Below are 25,662 nucleotides of genomic sequence, written 5' to 3'. Positions count from 1 at the left end.
ACTAAGGAAGAGAGTAGCTGATTTCGACCAGGACAAGTAATTGGATCCATTGAGTGAAACGATGATAATCTTGAGGGTCGGATTTTGTTCCTGCATCCACCATCCTTGATAAGCCATACGCGGGAGAACTGGACTCGTTCTCTCCTTCTGCCATAGTCGGTGGTTATGAATGCGAGTTGAAGCAGTCACGGGCAGGTTCAAACTTGCTTTGATACCATGATAAAATAGAGAAGACAAGAAATAACACGAGATTTAGCGTGGTTCAGCTCTTGGCCTACGTCCACAGACAGAGAAACAAATGATTATATTACTAATGTCACACATAGCAATGAGATACAAGAGGTGTTAATAAAGGGTTACAGGGGGCGATAGGCAGGATGGGTTAGAATGCTGTAACCCTTATCGTCAGTTATAAGGTGATAAGGCCAGGCAGTTACAAGGATAGAGCCATGATCCGGAAGGAACCCAAGTCGAATAGGTTCCTAAAGAGACCACGATGGGAATAGGAATCCCATCGTGGTTAGTATACCATAATTTTAACAGATTTGTTTTTATTTTGCCCTGATTTTGATAGGAAGAATTTATCCATCTCAAAAGACAGGAATTTTTCCTATAAAAAAAATTATAGTTTTGAGGGCAGCCCTCACCCATATCAAAGCAGACGCATTTTTTTAATCCAGTTTTCTCATGTCACACAAACAAGAGAATTTTTTTCTCAAAGAAAAGTTCTCAAATCAAAACTTCAAAATGTTCTTTTCATATGAGATATTTTCCTGCTTTCAAACGTGCCCTTGGCCGTAACCGGACACCTGTCATAACAGTAGTTTCTCGTTATTTAAAAAAACACATACACGCATCAGGTAGATAAAGAAGTTTTTTGTCCCTTTTATGAAAATAAAAGCACATTAGGTGGAGGAAGAAAATCATACCAATTATTATGTTAATTATAGGTAGGGAATCTCCATTGCTAAGCACCGTCCAGCTGCATTAGCAATGGAGCACTAGATGATGGGCAGAGCTAATACAGTATCTCTTCAAGGTAAGGATGTAAAAGGTTCAGACTTGGGTTGGATCTAAGCATTACCATGTCCAACCTAATTGGATATATCACAATTGGAACTGGAGTCGGATGGGCATCAGTTGCAACCGAGTCCGGACCAGACTACCATAAAACGGACATTTACATATATTCAGATTGGGATCTTAATAGGATTCAAGTGCAAAACTTAATATTGAATCCAGATCTGACTTTGGCTACCCAATCCGACTAAATGGATATGGATTCAGTAGGATATCTGACCTGAATCCTGACCTTTTACATCCCTACCTCAAGGGTTTGGTCATAAGGAGACAATTACTACTGTTGATTATAATGAATGTACCAGGAATTTCAATTCAAGAGGATGCCCCTTTTTCAGTGAAAGTGGTCTGGCCTGACTCAAATCTGCATCGGAGAGGGGCCCCATATTTGATCTCATCTCCACAACCTGATCCTAAGGTGTCTGAAATTCAGCTGTAATGACCTTTCCATGCTATATGGATTGTTTTTATCTGTTTTATGCTCCCCTTGGTGACCTCTCATCACCTTTTCTCCCTCGCTTGTTAGCCATTTTCTTTATAAATAATCTTTTTCCTTCTCGAAAAAAAAGGAAAATTAAAAATGATATTACAAAAAAAAAGTACCAAAACAGGCAAGGTCTCTACACTACCTGGTTGATAAGTCATCTACTTTTCAGATTTATGAAACGAAACAAATAGATAGCAGCCACTCCAATTCGCAAAACATGAACTAGTTATTATCATCACAAAATTGCAGCTGATATTGCAATCTCAATCCATGGAAACTGTGCCTTTGCTAAGGCTTTGGATAGGTTTGGCAGCCCAGTTGAATCCTCATCCTGATGGAGGACTAGTTTTTCTCTGTTCAGCATGTGCCACATGAATAAGAGGCAAGGAAAACTGGACTAGTTTGGCTCTATTGATATACTACATCAATAAGAGAAAACCTTTTATTTCTATTTTTCCCATAACAGATATATATATATATATATATATATATATATATATATATATATATATATATATATATATATATATACACACACACACACAGCTGCTAACACATTTTCAATTATGCATGACCACACAGACATACAAATGCCCAATTGCTCATCTATTTAAAAAAAAAAACAGCAAAAAAGAGAGTTCTAAAACTTGCACCAACTCACCTCCATTCGATTAGACAATGTTTGGTAATATTTGCAACCATCTCCCTAGACATCCAACCTTTTAGTGCTTTATCCAATCCCACACACCTCAATGTCCTACACTCGAGGACTGTGTACTCTACATCATCAGCAGACAGATTGTAGCATGAAGACATTATAAGAATTTCCAGTGACTCGTGTGTCGCAAAGCACCGCACCCCAGATCCGGTGATCAACTCACATCCTGTTAAGTTCAGCATCACAAGATGATGACAATTATTTGCAATGGCAATGAGTGTTGCATCAGAGATGTTAATCATCCATGAAAAATCAATGTTCTTGAGGCAATGAATGGCTGATATTGATATTCCCCCTATATCTGTCACTTTTGGTCCACATTCTGCCAGATTCAACACCTCTAGGTTACATAACTGTTGCAGAGCAGAGACACCAATATCTGAAATCTGGTCACATTCGCCAAGGTCTAACCTTTTCAAAGTTCTTGCTGAAGAACCAGTTGCCAAAGAATCCAAGCCACAGTCAGTGATCAGTGAGCAACCATGCAGATTCAAGACCTCCAATGAGGATGCAGTCCCCAATGCTTGAAGGGCGTGGTCTGTGATCCTACTACACCATGAGAGTTCTAGATGTGTGATGTTTGGGCAATTTTTGATCAAAACGATCACGCTGGCATTGCCAATTCCCTTCCTTCTTCTAAGGTACATCTTCCTCAAACCTTTACACCCCATAGCAACTGAATATACCCCATCATCAGTAAGATCATTGAGAACCATTTCACCAAAAGAATCGAACACCTGCTGTGTCTGCCTAAGATTCAAGTTAAGCACCCGAAGATTAGGGCATGCTTCTGTTATGAACCCAAGATCAGTATCAAGCAACCCTTTCCCCACTTCCAAAACTGCCAAATTCGGGAACCTCGGTAAGAAACAGCGCAGAATGTTAGGATCAAGCACTTTCAATACTGTTCGAGTCAATCCCTCAACCCGAAACCATTGTTTGCATACTTGAGAACAAGATTTCCTATCACTCTTGTTAGAAATTCTCTCCAGCACCAACCCCAATTCATCATCTCCAATTGCTGCCATTTCTCAACCAAATCCTATCACCATGCAACATTCAGAAATTCTAGAACCTTAAGTTCCAACAAGAAACAGGTAAAAAAGGAGGAAAAAAAACTTTGTTTACAACTTTACATCAGAGACAAATTATATAGGGTTTCACATACATGGCAATGCTTCTAGAAAAGAAAAAGTTTCTCTATAAATAATCAAAGGTTACCGGTTTCATGCTAAATGATTACACTTCTGAAAAAGATCTTAACTACCCAAAATTCATAAACCTTAAGAGATTTGTAACATGAAAAAGAAAAAAATTTAAAGAAGAAATGTCTTCTCATGAATAAACTACACTTTGCAGAATCAAGTAGACCAACAAATACTCAAGGTACAACGAAAAATAGGTTGTGGGTATCCAAAATTTCACCTAATATCGATGGGAAAAAACCCTGAATTTTCAAATGAGCATGCTATCAAGGTAATAAGATGAACAACAGAGAATAAAATTCAACCTAAGATTGTTCAGTTGAAGCCCAAATTTCATTACGAGATCGTAACCTAGATATATAGCAAAACAAGAATTCAAATTTAAGAGAGACGGAGGGAACTCACCGCCACTAAAATTCGAGCTCGAAGAAGAGTAGCTGGCCCAGAGTCCCTTGGAGCTATAGATAAACACAGGAGAGAGAGAGAGAGAGAGGTGAGGGGGGATTTATAGGAATTCGGTCACCAATGAATCGGATCCAGATCCAGATCCAGTTAAAACTGACCCGAGTGAGTCCAGTAAGTACATTGTCAGGTCGTCTGGGTGCACGGCTGGATCAATAAAACAGTATAGGTCTTACTTTTCAAAACAATTATTTTGTAAACTTGCTTCACTTGTGACTTTTCACTCTCCATCAGCAGATCAATGTCATTTTTGTTAGAAAGGTTGAAACCTCTAATTTTTTATGAAAATATTTGGAGGATGTTGTTTTCTAAGCTAAATATGGCTGAAAACAGATTTGATTAAAAAATATTCTAAAATGTTTATGAAACGTTATTGAGCCTCTTGTGAGGTTTTATGAAAAAGTCTCTTTCAACTTTAAAAAAACATTTGATGGAATTGTGCTGAGAATTGCTATCGACCATACACAAAAGATTTCATATCCTTAACAAAGTATTTCGTTCTTTGCAATGAAAATCCTTTTAACATCCATAGTTTTTAGCATCTGAACAAACCATTTCATTTCTGATGAGTCATTGAAGTGACTCTAATGTGTCAGAGGCCAACATACAAGTTAGTTGGAAACCTAAAAAAAAAAAATTGGGTGCCAACAGTTCCAAATGCACTTGATTACCCACAACAGAACCTTCCTCAGCCTTTGCAATAGAGCAATTATCGAGGAAAACAATCAAAATACCAAAATATGATGCAGTGAACATGATGATCTTTCATGAACCCCGTCAATCGGAATCAAAACTAATAGAAATTATACACTGAAATTGAAATCAAGCAAAAGCAACCAAATAACAATTAGGGTTTTCAAAATCTCAAAGCTAAACTGGATCTAGATCATGAAAATGGGTTAGGATCTGGATCTTATGATGGTAGCTGTGCATAGACCGGTTTAGCTATACTGGATTCAGATCCAACTGAGAAAATGAAGGATTAAACTTCCTTTGTTCTTTAGTCGACCTACTGAATCTGTGCATTGGACGATCTCCACAACTAAACTCTGCATCTATAGAAGGATCTACTTAGTAAAACTAAATCATTAAGTGCATGGTTCAAACCCAAAACTGTAGAATCAAGGTCATGAGTATAGTATCATGGACTCCCTCTGCATCAGATATTCAGAATCTCAGTTCTGAGAAATGGGGAATATATCTGCTAAATTTTTTGCAACAATATTGAAGAGCAGGAGAGACGTGTTGTGCATTTACTTGATGGTGACTTCAGAAAACGGCATGAACCGTTTACAAAAAGTTGCCTAACTTATTCACCATTTATAAAAAGAACCAAACATTTTACTTATTACATTTAACTGCCTATTTTTGTAACGTACCTTTCAAAGAGATTTGTTTAGCAAAAGTTGTAAGACCCGTGATTTTTTTGAAAAAATTATCCGATACAAGATGAAATTTTATAATGCAATTATCTATATATTCGTATATACATATGTATACGCATATGTATGTATGAACATTCGTGTGTATATATATATATATATATATATATATATATATATATATATATGTGTGTGTGTATTAAAACAAATGCATATGTATGTGTATTGCAATGCATTATTCGTCAAAACCCTAAATTCTATTCAAATTGTATAAGATCAATCAGATCTCAAATCAAAGAATTTAAATGATTTTAAAACCCTATCATTTTATGTAAATTAATAAAGAATGTATTTTTAAAGGAGTATGTGTTACACCGAAGATGGTTTTTTCACGAAGAACATTAATTTAGAATATATTTTTGGATTTTGGGTTATAATTGAGTTTCTGTTGAATTGCCCTTCGTAGGTGGGCTTGGGTCTGACTAGGGGGTCGACCCTAGCCCATGGTCGACCTATATTTGGACATTGGATAACCCTGAAGATCAGCTGGTCACGTTGACCAGGCTGGGCGGTGGCACTTCTGTAAGAAGTGCAGGAGGCTTAAAAAAGAAGGCCATGATTGGCCCAATGCTTGGCTCAAGGCCTCATGATAATGCATGGGGCATCATCATGAGGGAGAGGCGATTTCCAAGGGGTGCATGAGACTGCACCCCATGGCACTTTTGTGATATTTAAAAGGGAGATTTGAATAGGTGTGAAGGTGTGGCTCTTGGGCGGTCATGCAAGAAAATTTCATTCTTGCCACCGCCTAAAGGGGAGTGTAGATCCTCTCAACCATTGGATCTCTCTAAGAAATCTTAGCCATCTATTTTGCATGCAATAGTATAAAGACTTTTGGAAAAAAGAGGGAGCCAAAAAAACTAGACGTTTTTGAGCTCTCCCTCTCTCTTTCTCTTCTCTCCTCTCCTTCCCACCGAATTTTCGGGTGTGGCTAGTGTGGTTGTGTGTGTGAGTTGATGTGGGTTTCATTTCCAAGCAAGAAAAGACGTCCTCTTACCCTTCCTCAAACCAAATCCGAAAGCAATGTGAGATTTTTCTTCTTTTTGTACCATTTTAGTTGGAAAATTACTGTTGTATAGCATGCTACCATGAAACCTCCACCCTATTGCATTCGATAGGTGCGTAAGGGAGGCAGATTAGAGGTAAAAAAAGAAAAAAATTGTCTTCTTATATTTTATTTCGTTATTTGTTGTTTGCTTCACATGCCCGATTTTTTCCTTTCCTCGTATATGCATGTTTGTTTTTCGTGGGGTTTTCCTCGTTGTGGTGGAGTTTCTCCATGGTTTTTCTTTTCGTGGCCATGGGGAGCTTCCATCCGAGGCTTTTGGACATTCGATTGGTCAGAAATGGCCCCTTGCTCCGAGTAGCATGGGCTGCCATTTCCTTCCTTTTAGAAACCCCTTTCCTTTTAGGGTTTTGTGAGTGGTCGGGGAGCGTCCGGACCAAGCCCAATTACCTTTTAGTTGCTGGACTGGTGCGGATGAGGGTGGACTAGGAATCAAGGTTGTTAAATGCAATGAGGCGAAGCGAGGCGTTAGCCTGCGCTTCGCCTCTGAGGCGTACGTCTCTCACAACTGGTACAGAAGCAAAGCGGTGGGAGGGGAGGCAGTAGGAGAAGGACCGCGCGCCCAACTGGTACAGAAGCGAGGGGGCCCCACGTCTGAAACTACCTATGCCGGTCGTCCGGTGGTTGGAGAAGATTGAGTAGACAACGACGAAGTTCGCCACCGGGGGCTTCCCCGGCAGCGACAACATATCGGAGAAGAGGAGGCCACCACCGGTGATGCCGGAGCTGGACAGGAGGATGTACGGGGGACAGGGAGCGGCGGAGGAGCAGTTGGCCGGCACGTGGCGGTGGATCCACCGACACTTGGGGTTAGCACAACTGACGAATCGGGCGGAAGAGGAAGACTTGGGGAAGAAGGAGGGGATTCCGGAGGTTGATGAGGGGCAATTTGCGCATCACAGCAACGCCTCAGTACCTTGAGCGTGCGCCTCGCCTCTGAGGTGTATGCTTCAGGTACTGAGGCGTACGCCTCTCACAACACTGCTAGGAATGGTCTGAACCATGGTTCAGACCTACCTGGACCGCCTGCGTGGGGTCGCGGTTTGGCCGGTTCGGCTAGCCCGGGCTCACCGCAGGCTCCTCCTCTTTCTCTTTTGTTTTCGGGTCCAGCATGCTTGTTGGACTGTTGGGTGCTGCTACACCTTGTAGCAAGGTCGTGGGCACCCAATGATGCCCCCTTTCCTCTCGGTTTCGGCGGACTGCCGACACCAAAGGTGCCAAGGCAGTCCAGCCTGTTGCAGCCGCACCCACACCTGTGGCTTTCCCCTGGACCAAGCCCACTTGGTTCAGGCGGTTTGGGTCCCTGCAGCAGATCGGTTGCAGCCACCCTGCAGCCAGACCTGTTGTGCATTTTAGTTCAGCAAGGTCACCCAATCGGGCCCTGCTATGAGTGGTGCCCCATGGCACCGTGGCTCGTGAGCAGGTGGGTCTGGCCTGGATCAGACCATCACTTGTCCTGCTGGGTCCCCCACTCATGGGGACCAGTTTGTTCATGACAGACCAGTCAGTTCAGACCTGGGCTGTTTGTGGCTACCGCACATTGACCCCAAAGGGGCAGCATGCTGGCCATTTTTGCCAGAACCATTGTATGGAATGGCTACAGGTTGTGTTTTCAATGAGGTCATTCTCTCTTGAATGTAGTTGCAGCAACATATATAGAGTTCTTGTTTTTTATATTAGCATCAATTCATTGCTAATGTGTGATGAAGTTGCATACCATTGATTATAACACATATACTTTTGCCCAGTGTTTTATCGTGTTAGTTGTTAATAGATGTTGGCATTGCATTTCTGCATTGTCACTCACCTTTAAGTCTAAAAGTTCAAGTGTTGTAATAGTGTGCACATTAAAGGTATGATGGAATTATGAGGAACAGAGTTAAAATGCATGTTTGTTGCCGATAAATAATAATTTCATGTATTTTCTTTTGTATCACTCATTCCGGAATAGATTAAGCAATAGGGTTTGGCATAGTTAAATCATTTCAACATATTGACATGAATGTGCTATGGATCATATGTAACACATATGTATGCTGTATTTACCTCTTGGCATAAATTATGGAAGTGTTCTTTTGGCGTCAAAGCCTAGCATGGTTGTAGTATTGTAATACGGATTGTATGTGACGTACATAAATGCTACAAATTTACACATGTGCATAGTTAATGAAAATACGTTGTACGTCGTTACACTCGCACCTTGGCACATCATGATTACATGGCATAAATTGCTTATTGAAGCATATCATCATGTGTTGTACTTAGCTCATGTGTGTTATCTCTGATCATTATTTGATTTCACTTCTTGGCACCACATTGAAATATGTCGCACACTGCGCACTTGTTGTATCCCAACAAAGGGTTGGGAATCGAACACTTTGTAGGGTATTGACACATTTCTCAGTTGATAATGTTGAACTCCATATATGTTTGCGATGGACGATTGTCCCACGTTTGTGAGTGAGCTCACATGTAGTAATACCTTTAAGACATAAATGATGTTATGTTGCCTCCATCGATGAAATAGTCATCTTTGACATTTATTGTTTTAAAGCACGTGATTGGGCGAGCTAGATCTTTGTACGTTGTTCGTGTTGCCCTGTGGAGAACACAAGGCCAGATGGACCTAAGTACCTCGGAAGGAGGGAATGTTGCTAGATAAGCATATTTATGATAACTGCCAGGTTGCCCATTTCACAAAATGGCTCACCTTAAAGAATACAGATTGAATTCGTTACCTATGTGAGTTTCCTTTGTGTACCCAAAGGAGTAAGCAAGAGAATACTTTTACATGTCTTGTGATACGTTTCTAGAGATGCCTTATCTTAGTTAAATGTTTCTAACTGTCTTATCATGATGCACATTGTTTTGTATTGTTACATTACTAGTTCTCGTATTTGTCGCACAATGCACATGTATGCTCACATGCACATATACATTGGTTGCATGTTTCTGCTACGTACTTTTGATTCATGTCATGTTTGCTATCATGTTCATATTTTTCTGAAAATGGTATATTGTGAATGGTTTATCTCACAAACTCGCAAGAGTATTGACCCCGTTTTATGAGAATACAGGTGATGAGGCTTGATGTACAACGAAGAATTGAACTCACACACTAGAACTCAGCAATCTTGCCAGTTGGCTTTGGGAAATCTCTTATTTGGGACAATTTGTAAAGTGTAATAATATATACCTTTTGGCCTCATTTTGTAAATGTATTGAAAAAGTGTTGATTCATCCTGTAACCCGTTCAGAATTTTCAACTATTTCTCTCTTATGTTTTTTCCACTTTGCACAATATTTAAAAAAAAAGTTTACTCTAAAAATTTAAGGTTTTTCCAAGTTGAAATTTTGGGACGTTACAAAAGTACTATAAGATGACACATGATGGATAAGTAAATGACAAAAATGCCAATTTATACCTCAAGCAAAGTATGTGAATGCATAGTGACAAATATCACGAGATTTATGAAAATCTTGCGATAATAGCATGAGAAATTGCCTGAAAGTTTAAAACGGCAATTTCTTGTGAGATTTTTAAAATATCACGAGATTTATGGAAAACATAAATACCATGATTTAAATGCAATATTTATGTTTTAAATAGCTATTTATCATGAAAATCATGTGTTTTTTATTTTTAAAGAATTTTTATTAATATTTTCTTATAAAAATATTATATATATATTTTAATTTATTTTTTTATTGCCAAGATTTTGCCAAAAAATGCAAGATTTATGAAAAAAATTCAAATTCTCGCTAGTTTTTGAAAAATGAGATTTTGCCGTTTTAAACGTTTGTCACTATGTGTGAATGTAAGAATCCAAATGTTAGGCAGCTTTTTTGTAAAATTTTCTAATATTACTTTGAAGGAAGAAAAAAACCAGTTGGTAATTATAAATGCAAGATTCATAATAAAATCAATCACAGGGGATATTGATATTTAAGTCTTTATAGTGAATGTGTTATGACATCAATATATAGAAGCTTACCACCCGCGCTGGTTTCTCATGTCGTCGGAGCTGCCGTCCGTAAGGCTGGCTGGTCTCAACCTGGAGTTTTACTTGGCAGGGTGGTGGGCCATACCCAGTTCTCAATGAAGGTTTTTCTTTGTCATGAAAAAAAAAACTAGAAGCTTGAAGGACAGTTGTACCCAATTATGTAGTATTCCAATGCTGTCAAAAGCAACTGACCATTTTGCATTATTTGGAGATTGAGCAATAATTTATTTAATATGCTGGCTTACTTTGATTTTTTTTTCTTGCAGGTTTCTTGCTGCACACTAAGTTGGCTTTGTCCATAGAACAAGTGGCCAAGGATAAACAAATGAAAGTCAATAAATAAAACCATACCTTCCATTAAATAAGATAGAAAGAAGCCAAACTACCGAGGGTTAAAAGATCATATGATTGCACAAATATTTGTGCATTAAGCATTTGATCACCCTCCATCTTGGGAACAGGGCCTGTTAGTTGTGGGGCCCAAGGCCTGATGGAGGGCAATCATATTGGTATCTCGGGGTCATGTGCCAAGCTGAAGGCTTAGGTTCGAATACTTCCCCTACATGGGGTTTAAGAGATATCTGGTAGGGGTCAGCTTGACTTTCAAAAAAAAAAAAAAATAGAAAGAAGCCTGTAAGATGCCTTTAAATTCTTCGTTTTCAGAGGAATGACAGAATCAATAAGTGTCGCACAATTTCAAAGAATAAGACGCGCATTCCCTTTTGAGTTTTCTCAGTTGTCTTCCTTCCTAAGGAACAAGGATTTTGCCATAGAATTTTCTTTTTCTTAATCTTGGAACCAAGAGCGGTCAACAGAGGATTCGGTCAGATATTTAGAACTTTCTCTCCACACTTCATTGCTATAGATGGAAACTACATTAACAAAACTGCGTTTAAGAGACGTCTTCCACAGTAAAACTCTGAACCTGTCTCTCTCCCCACCAAAAAAACAAAAACAATTTCGTCTTTTAATTATGCCAACAGAAGCTGCTTCTTTTGAGAGAGATGTTCAGAACATGCGAAATTATGTTTACGAATACTATTTAAAAAACTCCAATGTGGGTTCGATTTTATCGGACCCTGGGTCTCAATCACAATGAGTCTCCTTTAGGTCCTATACCCTGACTCCGTTTCAGAGGAAAGAACTCAGAACTCATTTCTTGGTCTCTGACCATTTCTTGGTCTCCTTTATAAAATTAATAACTGAACTAAACCCAGTTTCTTAACTCATTTTTTAGCCGTTTCATCCTTCCTTTGAGTGCAAAGCATTTTTAATCATGTAATCCAATTTTAACTATTTTTTGCCGCTTCATGTAATGCTAATTATGCTTTCATTGTCATATTGAAAGTTTCAAAATTTCCATGGGAAGAGAGAGAGAGAGTCAACATTCTCTCCATACACATTATAATTTCGAAGTTTTCAACCTCGGGTGCAAGAGATTCCATGAACTCATCTCATAAGATCACACCTAAACCCCCAGATTTTCAAAGTTTTCAATTTCCCGAAATTAGTGGGCCTCTAATCACTTTATTGCTTCCCTCTGGCGACTGCCGCTCCAAAATTCAATCTTCATACTGTCAACTACGTTATGTTGCCCAATCGAATCCCCCTTCTCCCCTCTACCTGCCTACCTAACATGTATTATTATTAGACTACATATTTCATAGAACCCCATTTTCACACTGCCCGTTTCCTGTTCTCCTACTCCTCATCACTTTATTTATTCCTTTTACACGGAACCTTTATTCTCATTTTCACCTTCTCCGTTCACGTTTCTGCCATGGCATCCTCCATATCTCTGGCACCCAACAAAAAATATTACTGAAAACAGACACAGTAGAGAGAGAGAGAACTTTATTCTTTTTGTTTTTTCTTAAACCCCCTATAGATGGCTCCCTTCTTTAGAGAGAGAAACGTTGGGGGGTCGAAGAGAGACATGGGTGCTGCAGAAAATGGTGTCTCTGATTTTGGTTCACCATTTGGTGAATTGGGTATCCAGATTTCACCCTCAGAATTGAAGGAGACGGCCTACGAGATCTTCGTTGTCGTGTGCAGACCGTCGGGAGGGAAGCCCTTGACTTACGTTGCTCAATTCGAGAGCGGCGACAGAGAGAGATCGCTCTCTCCGTCACCGTCGTCGTTGTCCTCCTCCACTTCTTCTCCCTCTTCGTCTCCCTTGCAGAGATCATTGACTTCCACTGCTGCGAGCACAGTGAAGAAGGCACTGGGTTTGAAGCCCTACAAGAAGAGCCCTTTCAAGGATGGGAGCCCGGCAAAGTCGTCGAAGAGGCCGACGACGGTCGCCGAGCTGATGAGGGTTCAGATGAGGATCTCAGAGCAAAAGGACGCTCGGATTCGCCGTGCCCTGTTGAGGATCGCTGCTGGACAGGTGAGTCTGAATCGGAATTGGATTGTGGTGCTTTTATTGGTTACTGAATCTTCGTTGTTCGCAACTGTTTCATTTGTTCGGATTGGTTAATCTCTTAGCTGATATTTTTGAAAGATCTGCCTCTACTATTTTGAATTGTGTTGTTAGATCTGGTTATGTTGGTTGTTGCGCCGTTTTGATTGATTTAATTGCTTTGAGAAATTATCCAATGATCTATTCATTGCGGATCAATTGAAATCCGGAAAAAATGCTGCGTCTGTGTCGTTCCTGTGGTGTATTTGTACGTTTCCCGAATGGTCTGGCAGTGAGAAATCTGATCTCTTGTTGAATTGTGGTTTGGGTTATAGGGTTCATGTGTTAGTTTCAGGTCAATTCTGTTTTGGCTTTTGAATTTAATAAGTTTTGGTGACTAGTTGTTGCAATTGTACTGTTGAGCATGTTAATCGTAAATTGTGAACCCCAATTAAAAAAATGAAGAACATGTGAAGCCAATCGAATATTCTTATCACTTTTTTCATTAAATAATTTCAATTCATTGGTTTCTGTGCTCCATTTGGCTTACTGCAACTCATGGTTCTCTATTAGTTTGATTTAATTCACTGGGTATTAACTCGATGCTTGTAAATCAAATTTAGCCAGAAGAATAAAAATAATATAGTGCTTGAGTTCTTTAATAGGAATCCATTTCGCAACTTTTTGTACTGACGGATTATGTGCCTTTGTAACTGTCTACTGAATCTTCAAAGTTTTGGTTTATTTCTTCTGGATAGGTGGGTACATTCACAAAAGCCCAAAGTTGTGCTTGGTTTAGGATAAGAACTGCTAATAGTTCTCTTGCATGACACCAAAGCCCCACAAAATTCTGGGGAACTGAATATGATGTAAATGGAAGACAAAAGGGCATTTCAGGTTCTCCAGAAACAAAAAGGCATCATGTTGGAATTTTATATTAAGGAAAACAAAGATTAAAAAAAAAACAATTAGAGGTGCCATGGTGGAGAACACGTGTAGGATGATTGTTTAGTGTAGACCCTTGTCTGTCCAGTCCTACTTGCTCATTTCAACATTAGGGGTCAATAACAGAATGCAGGTCTTTACAGCTTAAGGATTGTGTATGAGTTTTAGACCTGTCTATTTGATAGAAAATTCTATTTCTATTTTTTCTATCAAGTATTTTTCTTCAATATTACTGGCTTCTGGCATAATTAATTCTTGAACTTTGATCATTGCCTGTAACAGCTTGGGAAGCGCATTGAATCAATAGTTCTGCCTCTAGAATTCTTACAGCAATTCAAGGCTTCAGATTTTCCAGAAGCTGAAGAATATGAAGCCTGGAAGGTGAGGAATTTGAAGGTCCTTGAGGCTGGTCTTCTTCTGCATCCTTTTGCTTCTTTGGAAAAAAATGATTCAGCCATGTTGAGGCTTCATCAAGTTCTAAAAGGAGCTTCAGAGAGACCGATAGAAACTGGAAAAAATTCTGAGTCAATGCAAGTATTGCGAAGTGCCATAATGCCTCTTGCTTGCAGATCATTGGACGGATATCCTTCAGATACATGCCACTGGGCAGATGGACTGCCTTTGAATCTTATACTTTACCAGATGCTATTAGAGGTTTGTTTTGATGGTAATGATGAATCTGCAATAATTGAGGAACTTGATGAGGTGTTAGATCTATTAAAGAAGACATGGTTGATACTTGGAATGAATCAGATGCTTCATAACCTCTGTTTTTCTTGGGTTTTGTTTAGTCAATTCATTGCAACTGGACAAGTGGAAAATGATTTACTACTTGCAGCTGAGAATCAATTGGCAGAAGTTGCAAAAGATGCAAAGGCAACAAAGGACCCATCCTATGCTAAAATATTGAACTCGACCCTTTCTTCAATGTTGGGTTGGGCTGAGAAAAGGCTTCTTGCCTATCATGACACCTTTCAGGCAGAAACCATTGATTTGATGCAAACCATAGTTTCCTTGGGGGTTTCGTCTGCTAAGATACTAGTTGAAGATATTTCAAGTGAGTATCGTCGCAGGCGGAAGGAAGAAGTTGATGTAGCGCGTAACAGGGTTGAGACTTACATTAGATCCTCTCTCCGGACAGCTTTTGCACAGGTGAGTATATGTAACTAAATTATTTCACTAACCATTTTCCCTTATAGGAGGATCAACTTGGAACGTTAGTACAATCACTGTTCACACTGCCATTGATTCCTCTGTTTAGCATGGAAAATATTCTGCATCGAGTTATTGGTCTTTTTGAGTTAATAACATCCTAACAATGTTTATTTTGTTGAAAATGCAGAAAATGGAAAGTGTTGATTCAAACAGGCGGTTATCTAGAAACCAACCAAACTCTTCTCCAGTTCTTTCAGTCCTTGCAAGGGACATTGGTGATCTAGCAAAATATGAAAAAGAAATGTTTAGTCCTGTGTTGAAGAGATGGCATCCTTTGGCTGCTGGTGTGGCTGTTGCAACCCTTCATGCATGCTATGGAAGAGAGCTAAAGCAATTCATGTCAGGTGTGACAGAGTTGACTCCTGATGCTGTCCAAGTTTTGAAGTCTGCAGACAAGTTAGAGAAGAACCTAGTGAATATTGCTGTTGAAGACTCAGTTGATAGTGAGGATGGTGGAAAGGGGATAATTCGTGAGATGCCTCCTTATGAGGCTGAATCTGCAATGGCTAATTTGGCAAAAACATGGATAAAGATAAGAGCTGATAAACTGCGGGAATGGGTCGACAGGAACTTGCAGCAAGAGGTATTCTGGAATATTCTTCCTGAGCATGTAAATTCATACACATTTTATGTATTTTGTTGTATTTGTAGCTTAAGAGAAACCGCACAGTTCGATCATCGTATAGTTGTTATGTCTATTCTTTATGCCTGTTGCAGACAATGGTAACCATTATGCATATAATATGCAATCTCATCACTATTTGTAACAGTGTTCCTCAGATTGCATTATCATTTTTGTATATATAAAGTTATGGTTTTTGAACAAACGACAGCAAGATCTAAGGTCCATGCCTGCTGTAGGTCTGGAATCCGAGGGCGAACAAGGAGAGATTTGCACCCTCTGTAGTGGAAGTTCTTCGTATTATGGATGAGACAATTGAAGCATTCTTTTTGCTTCCAATACCGATGCATCAAGAATTGCTTCCCGATCTGGTATCCGGTCTTGACCGAGGTCTTCATCATTACATATCCAAGGCAAAATCTGGCTGTGGTATGAAACAAACTTGCAAAAGTTTTCTTTAATAAGGTTGTGACTACTTATGTCATCTGCCCCATATTTTTGCAGGAACAAGCAGCAGTTTTATACCCACCCTGCCAGCACTGACAAGATGTACAACTAGTTCAAAGTTAGGGTTTTTTAAGAAAAAAGAGAAGTTGCCTATGTCGCAAAAAAAGAAATCACAGGTGGGCACAATGAATGGTGATGATTCATTCAGTCTGCCTCAACTATGTGTTCTCATGAATACTCTGCAGCAGATCCGGACAGAGTTGGAGGTTCTGGAGAGAGGAATAACTTCTCATTTGAGGAATGCAGAATCTACTACCACATCTATTTTGAATGGGAAAGAAGCCAAGTTTGAGCTTTCTCTTGCCGGCTATCATCAAGGAATCCAACAACTCTGTGAGGCAACTGCATATAAGGTTGTCTTCCATGATTTGAGTCACATTCTGTGGGATGGTTTGTACGTTGGGGAACCAGCAAGTTCAAGGATTGAACCTGTCCTTAAGGAACTAGAGCCAAACCTTGAGTTAATTGCAAGTACAGTGCACAACAAAGTTCGTACTCGCATTCTGACCGCCTTAATGAAGGCCTCCTTTGATGGGTTCTTGCTGGTGCTTCTTGCCGGAGGGCCATATCGTGCTTTTTCTCGCCGAGATTCTCAATTGATAGAGGAAGACTTCAGATCCCTCAAAGAATTGTACCTGGCTGATGGGGATGGATTACCCCAGGAACTGATCCAGAAGGCGGCAACACCTGTAACAAATGTCCTTCCTCTTTTCCGTGCTGAGACAGAAGATTTGATCCAGCGGTTTAAGAGTGCAATCTCAGAGGTCTATGGTCCTGCAAAATCCAAACTCCCTCTTCCTCCAACTCCTGATGCTTGGATACCATCAGACCCAAACACGATCCTGCGAGTTCTTTGTTATAGGAATGATGAGGCAGCTACCAAGTTCTTGAAGAAGACTTATGGACTTCCAAAGAAACTGTAACATCTTGGAGTGCTTCATTGCAGGACTCTTGAGAAGTTCTGTATGTATCTACTGCATACTATTTAGAGAGCTATTTATATTCATTCTTGAGGGTTCCTTCATACAGTAGTTAGGGAGCTAGCACCTTAGTGGGTTATATGATGCGTTACTGTTGCACAATCAACTGGCCTTAACCCATCTAGTTTATGGGATAATCTAATTGTAGAACGTTGAACAACCTGAAGTGATGATTCTTTTATTCGGATGACCTTGATCATTTTTGTCGGGCTGTTTTTCAGGTTATTTAGGATGAGGTACAACTGACTTTTGGTAGCATTCATTGAAGAAAAGAAAAGTTTCATTTTCTCAACCTGATGCAGTATGTCATGTCTCTTTACAGTTAACTGCAGGTTGCTTGAGGTGTGCTTGAACTAACCTACTATGTGTTCTTCTGATTATAAGCTTATCCTTTGTGCGTTCGTTAATGAATGCATATGTTCTTTATCAGTTACGCTTGGTCCAAGTGAAGCTCGTGCACTAATGAGTAATTGTAGGAAATGTGACAGGGGTGTTAGTTATTCATGGCTAAGGTTCGTGTGGATGTCTGTAATTCCCATTTCTTGGGGAGAAGGGTGTTTTCAAGCTGCTCTTTGCCCTGAGCCCAGTTAAGACTAATCCAAGGAAAGTCGGTTGAATTTAAATTGCCTATGGTGTGTGTCTTTCTTATATTAATCAAATGATGCAAGATAATCATGAGATTGAACAGATTGCTGCTCAGTTCAGATTGTAAGATTGCATTAATATGGGCTTATTGTGTACTTTCAAGACCCTATGGATACAGGAAGAAGAGGACCCAGAAACAAAAGGCAAGGAATATAAATGCTCAGATGCAACAGGTAGCACACAATGAGAACCAGTTTGTTGCAAATAACCCAACTTGGTCCCAGAAGTAGCTGAGCTTTTAAGCTTGTTGAATTAAAGATAAACTTCTAAAGCTACCATTTTGTGAACAATGAGACTCCTTCCACGTAATGGTTTCTGGCTTAACAAAGAGTCATCTGCTTCCTTTGTGCTTATATGAATGGGGAATCAGTGATGGCTTCGGGGTCTAGGGTTCAAATCTCATAGTTGGGGTCTTAATTATCTTTTTTGTCAGACCGTATATCATAGTCTCAAGATAATGACGTGCCCCAGTTGTAAGTTTTAAAACATGGACTTCAACAGCTGCCTGAAATGGTTGTTTCTACATCAAGCCTCCTGTCAGGCCCTTATAGGGACGTAATCAAATGTAGAAAGGGTATACCGAATCCAACCATCTACTCGTATTTGGATTCAAATATCCATTGGCTAGGTACCGGCACCCCAAGCCTTGCCGGCTACCAGCTCTTGCTGCCACCAGTCTTGCGCCCCAAGACTGCTCACCAGCGGCTAGATATGGCAGGTGAGGCAGCCGTGCTGGCTGCAAGCTCTTGCCAATGCGCACACACACACACACACAGATAGCAGTTCGGATTCTGGCACCAATGATGAAATCCTGACCCATAGAAGAGCAAGGAAAAGGGGGCCTCGGGTTGGGGTTTCAGTTGGGTTCATCTACAGGAAAAGGCGAAAAGGTAACATATTAATGTGGGTCAATTCAGGTTATATGGAGCCAATTCAGCCTCAGACAGTTTAACCAGGCCAGAATTGCCCAATTTCGTCTGGGGGTGGGGGGGTGGGCCTACCTAAATCATTTTGAATCGCAAAAAGAGCAATTCAATTCAAATCAGTCAGTTCAGGCCAATTCCACTCGATTTTGAGATTTAAAGACAATGTTTGCTCAAGCGCTCAACAGATCCATGACATTTTATAAAATAAATTATCATCAATATTCATTTCCATCTTATAGAACTAAATTAAGGATCATCAATATTCGGTTGCATCCTCGTTTGAATGACACTGATGACTCTCCTATGACTAATTGACAAAAAACTCAAATTAATCTACATCCTAAACTTATAAAAAACTGCAAAATCTTTTAATGGACTGTCAAAAGCATAACTGCCTTCACAGCCCATGCAATTCATACATACACTGACATAAGAACCTTGGACCCCCAACATATTTTCTGTTACCGGTGCCATGGATTCCTCCTTTGTCCACCCATTTTCTGAGTGGTAGGTCGGCTTGTTTTTGAACTCTGTACCGATCAATGCGGTATCACTTAGTTAATTTCCAATGATGGCAACAGATGAAGAATAAGGGATTCAAGCCATACCTGTTTTGACTTCTTTGATTTCCCACGAATCCTGTTTTTTGGAGGTTTCAGTTTATAAATCCGCACCATCCAATGATGAGTTGTAAACACCTGAGCCAACAAGATAGATCTATGAAAAAACAATGTGCCAATGCATTGAAAGATGTTCACCATAGATTCATCATAAAGAGACACAGAAAGAATGATAAACAAATAGCGACAGCAGGCGCAACTAAGTTGCTATATAAATCTCCAGCTGCCTTCATGTCTTTCAAATTGGGAAGCATTCTAAAAATCTAGTGAAAATATTATCCAACATGATCCAAAAAAGTTAGAAATAAAATTTGTAATGGAGACTGAGTGAAAGAAAAGCAATATAAATTTATCCTATTACAAATGATCTGACCTCCTCAAAATGGGTGAGTTTGAAATATTTCTTTCCTATCTCGGTCCCTCTCACTCTGTCGAAGGCTTTGCCATCTGTTTCTACAAACCTATAAATACAAGAAAAAACTCACAATATGATGCAGAACAAAAAGGCATTCCAAAGTAATTTCAGCATACCTGTAATAAGAAAGCTTATACATCAGGCAGTTTAGCATAGTAGGTGTGGCCTGGGAATCAATGCGGTAATGGCCATCCCTCTTTCACATGCCAAAAGAAAGAACAGGGAAAAAATATATAGTTCAGTTTTTAGAGCTAACATTGTGAAAAATTCAAATTGATCAACATGTACAGACAAATTTACTGTGTTTGGAATCAGATCAAGCAGTAGACATGAAACAGAGGACAAATGAACCCATTTATCCTCCGAAGGCACCTTGTCACAACTTAACCACTTAGGACAAAGCCAAAGCATTAATTCGGACAATATCATGTGAGCATATGAGTGCCTAAGTACGTCAAAAAATCTCAAAGGCAGATTTTGAATCAACCGGTATTTGGAGGATGATAACAATACAATCACCACTTACGAGATAATCAGGTTCCTTGATGTGAGGGAACACTCCACCTCCGATGCGAACCATCCACAAGAATTTATTGATATCATCACTTGGGTACCCCACGAGACCTGCATAAGTGGCATTATGAATAAAACTGAATACAAGAAATCAAGGCAAATTTCCCACCAGGTACAAAATGTAACCAACCTCCAAAGACAACAAGCACATATTTGACATCCAGAGACGTGTAGATCTCCCAAGCTGCTTTTTCTGGAGATGACATTGCCATACCAACAGTGGCAATATGAGTGTTATTCCATGTGTTGTTGTCCACTATGACCGTACGGTTAGCCATTGCAGTTGTCTGATATCCATAGTCCCACCATGATGCAACCTGAGGGAATAGCATGTTAAAAAGTGTATATACATAAATGTATAGGTTTCAGTGTTTTAAAACTCGCCTCGTTGACTCGGCTGACTCGGCTCAGCTCGGCCCTCCAGCAAGTCAACCCGGCAAGGCAAACTGGGTTTGCCAAAACTCGGGCTTGACTCGGCCTGACTCGACCTGACTCGGGTGAGTTCTGGGATGTTTGAAATTTGATTTTTTGAGTTTGAAGTTACAGTTTCGAAATATATAAGTACATATATTTTAACAAGGGTTACCCCCAGATTTTGTATAAAAAAAATAAAAATCATTTAAAGATAAAAAATCATTTAAATCCATAGAATAAAATCGCCTATAGGAAGTCACATTTAGGTTTCATCATCCATTTATGTGAACAAGCAATGTACAGATTCAAATATTATTAGTCTTTTTATAGTTGTGCCATTAATATATTTCCTGCATAGTTTTCATATGATTAAACTTTCAATATGCACATATATCCCTATTTTACATTTATGGATTTGTTAGAGAGGGAATTGAAACTTTTAAAACAAGCTAGCATATATGATATGATTGGCCATTTTAGGAACCGTAGGTAGTAGCAGACTGAACTCATGGTGACCACATCCTCTAATTCAAGTCATGAATTAGTCAAAGTGCTTGTATAGATATCAAATTCAAGCAAACCTCTATAGCTCTTTGCAGTTTTTATATTCTTACAGACATTTGGAGACTATATGTTTACTCAAAAACATGGCTTGAGACAAATTATATATTGTTTTTCTTTTAAAATCAAAAGTTAACAAAACCCGGTCCGAGTCACCGAGTTGACCCGCCGAATAACGAGTCAATAAAGAACGAGTCAAGTTCCGAGTCACGGATTTTAAAACCTTGGTTTATATAATTATATATAATACATGTATATTTATATACTATTTATATTATTTCTTTTTCTTTGTTTATTTTTTGTCTTTTTAGGTTGTCTAGTTCGTTTTGAACTAGACTCAAACTAGTCAACATTTTCATGTTGACTAGTTTGAATAGCCATTGGAGCTAGTCCAACGGCTACAAATAGAGCCGTTGGACTACCTCCAACGACTCCTTTAGAGCCTCTTAAAGGCATTTCTCTCCCTCTCTCTTATGTATATAAATAGGGGTAACTCTCCTCTCATTGTAACAATGTTTGTTAAGCATTTTATGGGAATGAAATAATTTTGTTATTTTTTTATTGAGTTCTCTCATTTGTGCCCTTTTGAAGGTTATGATTAAGGTGTTTTTAACAGACACTTGTAAGCATTTGTGCTTTCGTGAAAGATCTTTATTTCATTACATGGTATTAGAGCTTAGAATCTTTTAGATCTTGGAAAGTTGATTTGTCTCTTTGTTTGTGATTCAAGTACTCTTGTGCTTACATAGTTGAAGAAAGAAGTAGTTTGAAAGATCATTGACTACTCAAAGATCGTAGAATCGTGACTGTGTTCTTGCTCTTTCTCCTTTCTCTCATTTTTTTTTCTTCGTTTTTTTTCTCTCTTATCTCCTTTCTCTCTCTCACCCTTGTAATAATGGATGACAATGATAAAGTCACTATCATGTCCGTAAAACTAAATGATATCAATTATGTGATGTGGGCTTCAATTATGAAGCACCATATTTGGGATGAGTTGTGGGGGTGAGTAGAAGGTTTTAATTGAGAACCAAAACTAATTTTCACAAAAATCGAAAATGAGAAAGAGGTACCTCTTACGAAAGGAGAGAAAACAAATGTATTAGCTACATATGAGAAAAAATAAAAAGAATGAAGGATGGGGCATGCCAAGATCATGTTTTGGCTAATTAATAGCATAGATATCAAGAAATGCTTTAGTCTTGCAAAGTTTGAATATGCCAATAAGGCTTGAGAATACCTTAGAAATATGTATTCCCTTAAAGATATTGCACATGTGTGCAATTTACAAGACAATGTGCAAACTATGACCCAAAGGGACAAAAGTATTAGAGAATACTATAATGACTTGTCTGAACTTTGGGAAGAGTTATTTTTTCTTGAGCCAAAGTAGAATTGTCTCGAAGATATCGAGCTTCGCCAAAACAACTCGATATGAAACATTTTTACCGATTTGTAAATGGTTTGCGGCCAAAATTTGAAACCACCAAATCGGTTCTTCTATACAAAGGAAAATTTTCCTCTATTGTTGAGACTATTGAAAAATTAACTATGGAAGAGAATAGGCTAAAAAAGTATACTCCAAAGAATAAAGAGGATTCCGTTCTAGCCGTATCTAGATCGGAGAACTATATGCGCACCTATAGGTTGCCTCATTTCGCTAGACAAAGCAATGATTATGACAAAAGGAAAATGATTTGTCACCATCTTCATGAACCGAGACATTATAGGCCTCAATGCTCTAAATTAAAAAGAAAAGATGAAAAGAAAGTTGCATCAGTCGGTTCATCACAAGAATCAAAAGACCAAGGCAATCAAAATGCACCTTTATCTATATCGCAACTAATGAAAATTCTTCAACATCTTCTCAAAGGAGCATCTTCTTTAACTGAAGCTTCAACCAGAGTAGTTATTTCATCATTTTTCGATCCCGATAACTCTCCTTGGCTTCTTGACTCTGGTGCTTCTTTTTATACGACCCCAAAATAGTAATAGTTTGTCTGAATGTTATAACAACTCAAGTGTGCCAAATGTTTTCACAGCCGATGGTACATCTCTTGAAACAAAAGAAATAAATTTTTTTGAAAATTTTCAAAACTCTAAGAAATTCTTTATCCCAAAAGTTAGATATATTCCAAAATTAAATTCAAACCTTTTGTCTGTTTCTCAAATATCTGATTATGGGTGTAACATCTCCTTCTTTTCTTATAGTTGTTGGGTATAGAATTGTCAGTTCGGGAAGCTGATTGGGAAAGGTCATAGAGAAGAAGTACTCTACTATATGAATTTTCTGGAATTACCAAAGAATATTTTTTTTTATAATGTTCAGAAATTGGACTTAGATCTGTAGCACAAAAGACTTGGTCATCCTCATATATCCAAACAGAACTTTTGTTTCATCTAAGTCACCTGAGTTAATACATTATCTAAGCCACTTGAGTTAATACATTCAGATGTTTGCCGTCCCGCACCAATCATATCAAAAGACGGATACACATATTATGTAATTTTTGTTAACGATTTCTCTAGGGATACTTGGATCTACTTCCTTAAACATAAATCAGAGGTCTTTTTGCATTTTCAAATATTTCACAAAAAAGCTAAAAATAAATTTTAAAATAAAATTTCTATTTTTTGCACTGACTCGGGAGAGAGATTTTTTGTCAAAAGAATTTAAAGATTACATGACATCACACATCAAAGATCTTGCCCTTACACACCACAAAAAATGGTTTGGTCGAACGAAAACACAGATACATTATGAAAACTATTAGGACCTTATTGATAGCAAACCAAATATCAAAAGAATTTTGAAGCAACCCTAACTGTTGCCTATCTCATTAACCGAATGTCATATTCTTCTTTGAAAAATATAACCCCAATTAAAAAACTTGTTAACTCATGATTACTCTAGATTAAGAGTTTTTGGATACAAATGTTTTGTCTTCACTAACAAGAATGATAAACTGTCTCTGTGTCATTCTTTGTGCTTTCTTAGGTTATGCAGATAACCAAAAATCCTATATGTGTTTTGATATTAAAAATAAAAAATTGTATGTGTCAAGAAATATATCCTTCTTAGAAAAGAAAAGTTTTTTATTTTTATTTTGAAAAGGCCAAAGAAGTAATCAAGTATTCCTTTATGATAGATTTGACTTCGAAGTCTAATAGTTGTAACTATGAATGTGACCTTGATGATGGTCAAGATATTATAGATACAGAAGAGAATGTAATTAATGAAGAACAAACCCATAGAGACACCAATTGTTTGCAATACTTCAGATGTAGGGAATCCAATCTTCCATGTGCACGCAAAAAATATTCAGAAGTACAAAACAGGTCATCTAGAGTGTTTAAACCTCCCGGTAACTGTGTCCTACCTTTTTCTTCCAAATATAAGGCATTCATTGTATTAATACACTCGTATATAGAACATTTATCTTATGCTCAAGCTAAAGAACATATTGAATGGGTAGAAGCCACAAGGGCAAAATTAGAAGCCTTAGAAAAAGCTAACACTTGGACTATTCAAGATATTCCACAAGGAAAGAAACCTATAGGTTGTATGTGGGTTTATAAGATTAAAACCAAGAATGATGGAACTCTTGAAAGATATTAGGCCAGATTAGTAGCTACGAGGTATTCTCAAGAGTAAGGCATAGATTACGAAGAAAATAACCTATATTTTAAATAGGACCTTAATAGCTTTAAGGTCTGTTAGAAAATAACCTATATTTTAAATAGATCTCAAACATATTTTTTTCAATGAAAACCTAGTTGAAGAAGTATATATGAAGGTACCACCTGGTATAAGTATTCATAAGGGTAAAACTCTTCGTTTAGAAAAAGCTCTTTATGGTCTTAAACAGGCACCAAAAGTCTGATATGATAGGTTTAGTCATGTTATGCTTCATATTGGATTTAGAATTTGCCTGACTCACACTGCTTTGTTTGTTAAAATTTCTGATATAGGGATTATTATTATTCTTCTTTACGTGGATGACATGATCATCACCGGAAGAGAAAAACAAAGAGTTAAAAACATTAAAAAGTTTCTTAAAAATTATTTTGAAATGACTGATCTAGGCTTATTGAGATATTTTTTAGGAATTGAAGTAGCTTATTCCTCTCGAGGTTATTTATTATCTCAATCTAAGTTTGCTTTTGATATTGTTTCTAGGTTCAGAATCACAAATGATAAGAGAGTTGATACTCCATAGGTTGTCAACACTAAAATGCGAATTGATGATGGAGAACCTCTTGAAAATCTCACTCCTTATAAACAACTTATTGGAGCATTTTTCTATCTCTCAATTACTATACCTGATATAGCACACGCTTTACATATAACTAATCAATTTCAGTACGCTCCCACTT

The 25,662-nt window shown here is 38.3% G+C and overlaps 3 protein-coding genes and 1 long non-coding RNA gene across 4 annotated transcripts in view; 2 read left to right on the top strand and 2 right to left on the bottom strand.

Annotated features, from left to right (window-relative positions):
- Positions 1 to 2,113: 2,113 nt before the first annotated feature.
- On the bottom strand, positions 2,114 to 3,962 carry LOC149830155 (uncharacterized). The gene is made up of 2 exons (XM_090015721.1): positions 3,896 to 3,962; positions 2,114 to 3,327 (listed from the first exon to the last, which is right to left on the bottom strand). Exon 2 carries the CDS (start codon positions 3,311 to 3,313, stop codon positions 2,225 to 2,227), a length of 1,089 nt encoding a protein of 362 aa, XP_089871847.1. The 5' UTR covers positions 3,314 to 3,327; positions 3,896 to 3,962; the 3' UTR covers positions 2,114 to 2,224.
- An 8,257-nt stretch (positions 3,963 to 12,219) lies between these two features.
- LOC149830154 (protein unc-13 homolog) lies at positions 12,220 to 17,321 on the top strand. The gene is made up of 5 exons (XM_090016338.1): positions 12,220 to 12,853; positions 14,093 to 14,962; positions 15,153 to 15,608; positions 15,887 to 16,076; positions 16,152 to 17,321. Exons 1-5 carry the CDS (start codon positions 12,353 to 12,355, stop codon positions 17,075 to 17,077), a joined length of 2,943 nt encoding a protein of 980 aa, XP_089872464.1. The 5' UTR covers positions 12,220 to 12,352; the 3' UTR covers positions 17,078 to 17,321.
- Positions 17,322 to 17,342: 21 nt separating this feature from the next.
- LOC149830153 (uncharacterized) lies at positions 17,343 to 17,741 on the top strand. The gene is made up of 2 exons (XR_016433810.1): positions 17,343 to 17,476; positions 17,565 to 17,741. It is a non-coding gene; the product is annotated as an uncharacterized LOC149830153 (long non-coding RNA).
- Positions 17,742 to 18,870: 1,129 nt separating this feature from the next.
- LOC149830152 (dolichyl-diphosphooligosaccharide--protein glycosyltransferase subunit STT3A-like) overlaps positions 18,871 to 25,662 on the bottom strand; it is a 46,705-nt gene continuing 39,913 nt past the window's right edge. Inside the window, exons 18-23 of the mRNA XM_090016339.1 lie at positions 20,444 to 20,630; positions 20,267 to 20,364; positions 19,857 to 19,936; positions 19,699 to 19,786; positions 19,314 to 19,403; positions 18,871 to 19,235 (exon numbers count right to left, since the gene is read on the bottom strand). Coding sequence (XP_089872465.1) covers positions 19,167 to 19,235; positions 19,314 to 19,403; positions 19,699 to 19,786; positions 19,857 to 19,936; positions 20,267 to 20,364; positions 20,444 to 20,630 — 612 coding nt within the window. The 3' untranslated portion in view covers positions 18,871 to 19,166. The remainder of the gene's footprint in view (positions 19,236 to 19,313; positions 19,404 to 19,698; positions 19,787 to 19,856; positions 19,937 to 20,266; positions 20,365 to 20,443; positions 20,631 to 25,662) is intronic.

This window comes from Nuphar pumila, chromosome 8 (genome assembly GCF_984573655.1).
Source record: "Nuphar pumila chromosome 8, dmNupPumi1.hap1.1, whole genome shotgun sequence".
Classification (NCBI taxonomy): Eukaryota; Viridiplantae; Streptophyta; class Magnoliopsida; order Nymphaeales; family Nymphaeaceae; genus Nuphar; species Nuphar pumila.
This window is presented reverse-complemented; position numbering and strand designations above follow the sequence as displayed.

Bases quoted from the DNA above. Each gene is read 5' to 3' on its own strand.
- LOC149830155 (XM_090015721.1), bottom strand. From the start codon at position 3,313: ATGGCAGCAATTGGAGATGATGAATTGGGGTTGGTGCTGGAGAGAATT.
- LOC149830154 (XM_090016338.1), top strand. From the start codon at position 12,353: ATGGCTCCCTTCTTTAGAGAGAGAAACGTTGGGGGGTCGAAGAGAGAC. The intron at 14,963-15,152 runs GTGAGTATATGT...TTGAAAATGCAG, and splicing joins TCCGGACAGCTTTTGCACAG to AAAATGGAAAGTGTTGATTC. The intron at 15,609-15,886 runs GTATTCTGGAAT...TGCCTGCTGTAG, and splicing joins ACAGGAACTTGCAGCAAGAG to GTCTGGAATCCGAGGGCGAA.